The sequence below is a fragment of the Elephantulus edwardii genome, unplaced genomic scaffold (genome assembly GCF_000299155.1).
Source record: "Elephantulus edwardii isolate Elephantulus edwardi_28Jun2011 unplaced genomic scaffold, EleEdw1.0 scaffold00236, whole genome shotgun sequence".
Taxonomy (NCBI): domain Eukaryota; kingdom Metazoa; phylum Chordata; class Mammalia; order Macroscelidea; family Macroscelididae; genus Elephantulus; species Elephantulus edwardii.
In genome coordinates this window covers 227821-237655 of record NW_006399986.1, presented here as the reverse complement: position 1 = coordinate 237655, position 9835 = coordinate 227821, and the positions used below count along the sequence as shown (strand labels likewise).

Sequence of the window (9835 nt, the reverse complement as noted above, 5' to 3'; positions counted from 1 at the left end):
GGACTGATACAGTGACTTTAACCGTGGGCTTGAACATATCCGAGATGGTGAGGACGGCGCAAGATAGGCCAAGGTTCATATGTTTTTCATAGGGTGGCTTTGATTCATAGTCAACTTGAGGGCACCTATAACAACAACGGGTCACCATGAGCCGGATGTGGCTGGATGGAGGTGAGTTTCATTTTCTCTGGTTTTGGGATTATGGCGTCACCGCAGCGCCCCCCTGATTAAAACAAAGCTCGGAGGCGTCACAGAGCCCCGGATGTACCAGCCTGGAGGCGTCACAGAGCCCCGGATGTAAGTTATGTCCATTTCCGGTGGAGGGGCCCCGCATAAAGGGGCGGCTGAGGCCTTTTGTGGCCTTTGTGTTTGGTGTTGGTTAAAACTCTGTGGATGCTTTATAAAAATACACTAAAAAAACCCCTTTAAATTCGTTGCTGAGTGATAACGACCACCAGAGCGCCTTTAAAATACGGAAGACTAAGATACGAACCCAAAAGGCGAATCAGACATCAAAGAGGAAAAGAATAGGTTAAACTTAACCTGAACCCCTGACCAGGACTGGCCAAGGCTGCGTTGCCATGGAAACCCCAGGGCAACCTGTTCTTCTAGGAACCACAGCGTCATGCGTTGTCATGGAAACTACAGCCCAGGTCTGGTCCAGAGTGCGTCAAAACTATTTTTATATCTGAATATAATCAAGGAGAGCTACTTCCATCCACCAAGGAACATCACGATAAATAATTTTATATGCCCTGTGTCCACATAGAAAATGTACATATTACACACATATATAGACATATGTGTGTATACAGTTACCCATTAAAAATGCCTATTAATATATGATTTTCCATATATGTGAATGTTTTACATTTGTCTTACCTCTTAAATATTTTTTATATCTTCATTTTGGAATGCAGGATACATCTGTACATAAAGAAAATGACAGATCTATGCACAATATTCGTGTGTATATATGTGTGTGTGTATGTGTGTACCGTCAAATCAGATCTGACTGGCACAGGAGGAGATTGCCCCTCCTTCTCTAGCAGAGCATCAGGTGGATTTGAACCGCGTACCTCTGGGATTGCGGTGCAGCTTATTGCCACCAGGTTGCAAAGAAAACATTCTTTTATATTAACTTATTCTTAAAAGTTCCTCCCTTTTGATTTTCCAACTCCAGCTCTTTACACATTTCATTATACTACTCTGCTTTGTCTTCCTGTGCTGCCCTTTGAAATCTTCTGTTCTGCTCTTGATTTCTTCCCTTTCCTTTGGCTTCTTGAGGCTTAAGTGTAAATTTCAGAGTCTCTTTTGACATCCATTTTGACCTTTTCCTTTGTCTTTGGGTTTTGGGTGTTTTTGTTTTTTTAAATATTTTAATTATGATTTTGTTGTGTTTGACCTAGTGATAGAACGTCATGCTCCCAAGCCAGCCAAAGGTGAGTAAATCTACTCCGTGGCTCTCAGGCCTGCCTTTAATTGTTTTTGGTGTAACATTCTTCTAGGTTGTATAACCCTGTTATGTCCACTTGCTGTACAGAGGTAACTCATGGTTGCTGTGAAGCTGAAGACTGTGACACTGATGAGTCAAATGCGAGAATGGTTACCCATGGTGGACAGTGTCTGGTGGAGTTCCCCAATTACAACAAGCTTGGAAGCAGGAGTGGCATCCACTTCCGTAATAGTTTGCCTCTGGAAACCCTATGAACTTGGAGAAGGGACAAAAGTTATACAGGTGTTCAGGTCTTTTGTTCATAGGGTCACTATGAGTCGCCTATGACTCAATGGCACTTAACAACAACAACAATTATGATTTTAACTAAAGTTAACAATAAAGTTGGATCTTCATTCCTTCTTTCCTCTGACTTTGTAAGTGACCTTTTCCATTCTTCATGGATGATATTCTTGATATCCTTCCACAGCTCATCTGGTCTTCGCTCATTAGTATTCAAGGCCTGAAACCTGTTCCTGAGATGGTCTTTAAATTCAGGAAGGACAAACTCAAGGTCAAACTTTGTTTGGTTCCTGTGGCTTTGATTTGATTTTCTTTAGCTTCAGTTTGAACTTGCATATAAATAATGATCTGACCTGGTCAAGTTTTCACAGCTGATAATGAGCTTCTCCAATGATTTTTTTCCACGTATGTAATCAATCTGATTCTTATGTAGATTATCAGGTGAGGTCTTGAGACTAAGGTGCGCCTGAACTAGGCTGTGATCTTTGCAATTATTTGCTCTGCATCAGAGGGCTGGACAATGACTAAGGATGACAGAGTAAAATTGATGCCTTTAAGTTGTGGTGCTAGAGAAGAGTCTTGAACATACCATGGACTACCAAGAAAACAGGTCTGTCTTGGAGAGGGTGAAACCTAGAGGCTAGGATTTTAAAGCTCTATCACATATGCTTTGGGCACTTGGCCAGGAGGGACTGGTCCTTAGAAAATATGGACTCAATTGGGAAGTCTCCAATTCTAGGCCCTCAGGAATTTCCTCTTTGTCTATGTTGTTTGTGACACAGTTTATCACAGGTTGGGATATAATGCTGGCCTTGGGAAATTTTATCCTGAATCACATCTGCCATTCATGATCTTCATGGTGTAGCCAAGCCTTTTGTAACCAAACCCACTGTCATCCAGTTCCTAGCAACTCACAGAAGTCATGTAGAACTGCCTCATCAGATTTCACATTGTTTAAGTCTTGACTTTTTGGTTATCAGCCAGAGAGAGGACACTAAAAAAATGCAGAAGATAAAAGTCACCATTTTTAAAAAAATGTTCAATTCCATAGCATTAGTGCAATCACCATGTTTTGCAGCCATCAACCCTATGTAATTCCAGAACATTCTCATCATTCCCCAAAAAAGACCTTTTTACTCTGTTAGGCCATCATTCCCCCATCTATTAATCTGGTTTCTAGCTCTGTGGATTTGCTTATTCTGGAAATTTCATGTCGATTGAACATGCCAGATGATTCTGTTGAATCTGGTTTCTTTCACTTGTGTTGTTGTTATTATGTGCCGTTGAGTTGCTTGTGACTCATAGCGACACTATGTACTAAACCTATGCTCTAAACTCTGCTCTATCCCGTGCCAACCTCACTGCCTCTGACACACTTACTCCCACTACCCCAAATCACTGAATCGATCCATTTCATTGAGGGTCTTCCTCTTCTGCGCTGTTCCTCCATTCTCCCAAACATGATGTCCCTCTCCAAGGACTGATCCCTCCTTGCAACAAGCCCAAAGTATGTCAGACGAAGCTTTAGAATCCTTGCCTCTAATGGTCTCACCATTTCCAGGACAAACCTGTTTGTTCTCCTAGCAGTTCATGGTATATTCAACACTTCTCCAGCACCACAGCTCAAAGGCATGAATTCTCTATCATCCCTAGTAACTGTCCAGCTCTCTGATGCATAGCACACAATTGTGAAAACTATAGCCTGGATCAGGTGCACCTTAATCTCCAGCCTGACATCGTTGCTCTTCAGTACTCTTGAGCCGTCCCTGACAGCCGACTTTCCCAATGCACTTCATCTCTTGATTCCCTGGCTGCTGGTACCAAGAGTGTTGACTGTGGAGCCAAGTAAACGAAAACTGTTAACTATCCCAATTTCTTCACCATCCATACTGATGCTGCCAATTGGCCCAGTGGTGAAAATCTTTGTTTTCTTGATGTTGCGCTTCAATTCATATTGAAGCCTGCAGTCCTTGACCTTCTGCAGCAAGTGCTTCAAAGTCCTCCTCAGTTTCAGCAAGCAGGGTTGTGTCATCTGCATAACACAGGTTGTTGATAGCATAATGTTTTTTAATCTCCTCTATGCTGTAGTATGTGGCAGTATGCCTCTCCTTTCCATGGTGAATAACAGTTCATTGTGGGTCTGTACCACAATGTGTGGCGTTCACCTCCTGACAGACTGTTGGGTTGTTTGCAGCCTTTGACTAGTCACTATTGTGAACAGTGCTTCTGTGAACATATGTGGACAAAATTTTGTTTGAACACCTGTTTTCAACTCTTTTGTGTATCCATCTTGCAGGGAAGATATATAACCAGATGTCCCTTTGATGCGAGGAGGATGAGACTTGGTCTCATGTACTGTGGATGTCTTGTCAATAGGGACCCTGTCGTGCTTCGTAGAGTGTTAAAAAAAAGAGGGAGACCTTTGAGGAGATGGATTGACACAGTGGGTGGAAGAATGGACTCAAGAAGGCAGTGACTGTGACGATGGGGCAAGAGTGAGCAGTGTTCTCTTCTGTTGCACGTGGGGTCAACTCAACAGCCTGAGGGCGATTCTATATTTAACTCCTTTCTGCCAGATTTCTTTGCTATTGTGAAAGAAGTTGAGACCTATAAAGAAATGGCAAAGATTGTAATGGTTTCTTTGGATCCTGCACCAAGATTCACTATATGTGAACACTGCCATGTTTGTTTTCTCTCTCTCTTTAATTCATATATATATATATACACACACACACATATATATTTACATATATATTTATACACACACACACACATATCTTTTTTTAAAATGGGGTTTTTAATTTATTTTTATTTTATTATTTTTGTGTGTGTACTGTCAAATCAGATCTGACTGGTATAGGAGGAAATTGTCCCTCCTTCTCGGGCAGAGCATCTGGTGGATTCGAACTGTGTACCTCTGGGATTGCAGTGCAGCTTCTTGCCACTAGGCCACCAGAGCTCCCCCTCCCTTTTTTTTTTTAAGGTGTAATAGGATTAGGGAGCTCCAGTGGTTTGAACCCATCAGCTTTTTCATGGAGAAAGAAAGGTGGCCATGTGCTTTCATGAAGACTACGCTTTGGAAGCCAGGTGGCAAATTTCTACATGGTCCCACAGGGACACTGTAAGCCAGAATCAGCACATTCTAGTGATTACAACGATGCTGTTTATTTTCACTGGAATTATAATATTTCACATATTGAAATTTGGCATGATATATCTCCCTTTTGTATGAAATGTGATGGGAATTAGGGAAATCACATAAATATTGATCATGGTTAATAATTAAGGTTGCCACAGTTGATAGCACAACAGATATTTGGTGCTACCTTTGCAAAGCCAATTTCCAAATTGAATCTAAAAAACAGATTTTGGATAAATATCAAGGCTAACATTGTACTTCAAGGCATCATTTTACTATGTGATCTCACTGAACTTTAGAACTTTTGGATTATTAGGTAAGTCTTATGGGGATTCCTATTATAAGAAAAGGAAGGAGCTCAGAGAGGTTGGGTTATTTGTTCAAGGCTGCAGAACTGGGAAGTCCAGTGGTATATCTGGATGTTTTGGTGAAGGCAAGGCAGAGAACAAATGACAACACTGAGGAGTTTTAAGTAACTATGGGCACCTCTATGAGGTGGATTGATTCAGTGACTGGGATAATCGGGATGGGAGTATCGGAGACAGTGCGATTGGCACAGGACAGAGCAGAGTTTAGGGATTTGTACATAGGGTCGCTATAAGTCGCAAGTGACTTGACGGCACATAACAACAACAACATGGGCACCAACAAAGGAAGGTGAGCCACTCCCCATAAACTACTGCTTTCACTGCCAAGAGAGCAGAAGAAAGGGACGGTGTCTACATACCATTACTGCACTTTTTGTTCAAGCACTCAACAAATGGATCTCCATCAAAAGGATGGGAAATGCAGAACAAAACTTCAAACTGGAAAAAAGTGTTGAAGTATTGAACTTCAAGCTCCCTGTGGCAGCCATACTTACTGGGTCTGTTGTGACTGGGGGACTCTGAAAGCAATGCTTGGAAAGAAGTTTATTAACCTTGAAGCAAAACTCTCATGAAATCCTTGTTAGAGTTTAAAGCACTTGCTAAAGATGTTTTGCATTAAACTTTCACCCAAACAGTAGATAGTTCTGTAAGGTGAACAGTGGCACCAGGGTAGTGTTCACTCCTTAGAACAACCATCCATACAAGATCATCAGGGCAGCATTTGCCCAGGGATAGAGTTCAGAAAGCAGGAAGGGAGAAGATGGATAGATGGAAACAAGAGTCACAAGGTGGAAGCAGGAAGAGTGCTATCACAATATATGGAGATTGTTATCAATGTCCTATATCTAAATGTGTATGAATTGTTGAATGAAAAAAATCAATATGCTCTGTTAACCTTCACTGAAATGACAATAAAAAGTTTATTAAAAGTTATGCAACAGTTTGAATAAAAATTATTAAGTGAGACCCTAGCTTGCTCTGTAAATTCTCATCTGTAAAAGGCTTTTTCTGGGGAGCTCTGGTGGCCTAGTGACAAGAAGCTGCACTGCAGTCCCAGAGGGGTGCAGTTTGAATTCACCAGATGCTCTGCTGGAGAAGGAAGGACAATTTACTCCAATACCAGTCAGATCCAATTTGACGGTACACATAGAGAAATTAAGAAAAGAATAATTTTTTAAAACCCCCCAAAAAACAAAGGGTTTTTGTCCTGAGCATACCTTCTTACAAAAGTTCAATAATATGAGTTTAACTTGTTGTTAAATGGGAACCTAACTTGCTGTGTAAATTCTTATCTGAAAACCCAAGTTTTTGCACTGAGCATCCTCTCTTCCAAAGGTTAAACTATCTTAATTAAACATGTTTAGTGTGGTAGCGTTGAGTACCAACACAGCGGCCCTATGAACAACGATCTGAAGCTGGCCTATCCTACGCCATTCCCAACACAATTAAGCCCATTGCTGCAGACACTGTATCAGTCCACCTGGTTCGGGGGTCTTCCTCCTCTGTCTGCTAACCCTCCACTTTCCAAGCATGATGTCCTCTTGCAAAGAACAGCCTTTCCTAACAACATGCCCAAAATATATGAGAGGAAGTTTCGCCATATTTGCTTCCAAGGAGCACTCTGGTTGCATACAGATGAGATTTTAAGGGGCCACTGCACTACCATCGAATGGATTCCAGCTCACGACGATCTTTCAACATGTTTCAGAGACTGTGAATATTTCTGGGAAGATATAAAGCATCTTTCAGAGAAGGGTCCTTTTAAAGGGCGAAGAGCCTGATTTAATGGCAATGAAACGATACGGACAGAGATTGTGAGAATACGGAGACAGAATATGAAGTATGAGAGATCAATGATTTCCTGCTATTCATGTAGAAATTGTAAACAGGTGTATATGTTTGCCTGTGTCCACTGTTACTAGAAAGAAATGAACTCATTAAAAGAAAACTCTCTCCAGGACTGAGGGATGGGGGAGGGGAGAGAAAGAAGCTTCTGGAAATTTCTGAAATCCCAGAGCTGGGGCTTTTGAGAGAAGGCTGCTTAAGAGTGCTGGGTGTGTGTGTGTGTGTGTGTGTGTGCGCGCGCGTGCTGGACTGTCAGTATCCCTGTGTGTGTGTGTGGGGGGGGGGGGGGGGGGGGGGGGGCTGCACTGTCAGTATCCCAGCCTCTCTTTCCTGTCGCTTGTTGATTTCTGGTGTTGGCTAAAGTCACCAAGAAAGCTGAGGACAGGAGAGCTTACTGGCGCAGTCATAAAAGTGAGCCCCCTCCCCGCAATCTGAGAGCCTGGAAGAGAAGGGTGGGGCGTAGATAAAGGGGGCTGAGTGTTGCACTTCCACCCGACCCCCACCCGCAGTCCCCACCCCCCAGGTTCCGGCCTAGAACGCGGGGGTCGGTTGCCGTGGAGACGGCTGCGGCGGCGGCGCGGGGGGAGGGATCGCGCAGGAGCGCATGCGCAGGCGCGCGCTGCGACGCCGGCGGAGACTCCGTGGAGCTCGAGGCATCCGGACGCCAGCTCGCTGGTGGCGTGTGTTTGCACCTGCAGCGTCGGAGTGACCGTGGCCGGTGTCTTCCGAGAGACCACAGTCCAGTGGCTTCTCCTAGACCTGGCTGCGCAGTCGGAGGCTTGATCCTGCTACATCCGAGGCACGAGCGTCACCCAGCACGTGTAAGCACCTCGGGTCGTCCGGGGAGACTTTTAGGGGGGGCGGTCCTGGGAAAGGTGTGATCACCTGCAAGCTAGCCCTATGGGGGGTGGGGCGGCAGGGCTCCGGCTTGCCTGCCCTCCCGGGATTCTGACCCCGCTGTCCTGTGACTTTACAGGATCTCCCTTTGGGGACCTCGGCAGTCCAGGCGCATCTCCTAGACTCGCAGCTCCAGGAGGGGTCAGCGCCCAGGGTCCTCCCCACACCCCTGAGCATGGCCGCGATGAACCTGCTGGAAGATTGGTGCCGGGGGATGGATATGGACATCCACCGGGCCCTGCTGGTTGTGGGCATCCCTGTGGAGTGTGACCAGGCAGAAATCGAGGAGACCTTGCGGGGGGTCTTCACCCCTCTGGGTCCCTACCACGTGCTCAACAAGATATTCGTGAGGGCGGAGAACACCAAAGCCGCCTTGGTCGAGGTGGGCGAGGGCGTGAATCTGAGCACCGTCCCCCGGGAGTTCCCTGGAAGAGGGGGTTCCTGGAGAGTGGTCTGTCGGGACCCCACCCAGGATGCGGAGTTTCTGAGAAACCTGCATGAATTCCTGGAGGTCGAAGGGCGCACCATGGAGGACGTGATCCGCCTGCTGCACCCCAACCGCCCCTCACGGCCCTTGAGCCGGAATGTGCGCCACGAAAATTGGGCCGAAGCTTTGGGGGCTCTCCTGGGGGCCGTGGTGCAGATGCTCTACCACATGGATGCGGAGCTTCGCAGTCGAGAGGAGGCGAGGGCGCAGGAGTTGGTGGTGGCTGAGGCCGTGGCAGCCTGCACTTCCGAAGGAGGAAGGCAGATCAAGAAGGAGCCTGGACCCGCGTCCAAGGCCAGCTGTATCCTGAAGCTGGAGGAGGGCAGTCGGGGTGACCTCATCGATGAGGCCCCTCAACCCCTTGCTCGCAGGTCAGGGCCCAAGAATGCCTCCAAGAGAAAGAAGCAGAACACAGCCTCCAAGCAGGAACGAAGGTTCTGGAAGAAACCCAGCAGTGAGGTCTTCTATGAAGACTCCGACGGGGATGAGGCTGATAAGTTGGAGACCTCAACCCCCAAACCAAGTGTGAAGCAAGAGGAGGCAGATCTTAAAAAGTCCAGGGTGAAATACGCCCGACGGGTTCGCAGACCCCGGCCCCAGGAGACCTCCAGCTCCTCCTCCTCCTCCTCCTCTTCTTCTGAAGAGGAGAACTTGGGAGGTACCTCAGAGTCAGGCCAGGAGGTCCCCCCAAAGAAGAAAGCCATGGGTTTGGGCTCGAGGAAGAGGCTCGCCCCTATGAGGAAGAAGAAGAAGCTGAGCTTGGGCCCCGTCTCCGGTGACCCCATGGATGTGGAAGACGCTGTGAAGTTGCCCGAGTCTCCAAAGAAAGAGCCCGAGACCCCTGGAAGCCCAGGGGATCTTTCTGGGGAGACCCTGGCCTCTGGGTCCTCGGGTCCCGAGGTCATGACGGAAGGTTCATCTCAAACGTCCAGTGACAAGAATGACCAGAACGGTCACCTGGAGGGTGGGAAGAGGTGGGAAGCAGAGGATGAGTCCCCTAAAGGGGAGGGAGAGGCATTGTGTGAAACGGGTGGCAAGGAGGGCTCCATAGCGTCAGAAGAGGCGACTGACGCAGTCGTGGAGGGTGTAGGTGGGAACCCCACACTTCCTCCCTCTCCCAGCAGCAGCTCCTGAAGACCAGCATTTTGCATCTGAGGGGGGTGGCCCTTGGAGGCCTCAGAGCAAACCCACCTATCTTTTTTTTTTTTTATGTGTCACTGGAGTGGTAAAAAACCATTCTTTCTGACCCATTTCCCTTGATAAGAATTTAATGGTTTGGGTTCTATTGTTTGTTGGGGGTTTGTGACTTTGAGAGACCCTGGGTGGGGCATAAACTTGGTTAAGTGCTGGCTATTAACCAA

At 46.5% G+C, this 9835-nt stretch overlaps 1 protein-coding gene across 1 annotated transcript; it reads left to right on the top strand.

The window, feature by feature from the left end:
- Positions 1-262: 262 nt before the first annotated feature.
- Positions 263-9608, top strand: LOC102847682 (PNMA-like protein 1-like). Its single transcript, XM_006898691.1, has 3 exons — positions 263-297; positions 7614-7911; positions 8067-9608. Exons 1-3 carry the CDS (start codon positions 263-265, stop codon positions 9606-9608), a joined length of 1875 nt encoding a protein of 624 aa, XP_006898753.1.
- The last annotated feature ends 227 nt before the right edge of the window (positions 9609-9835 follow it).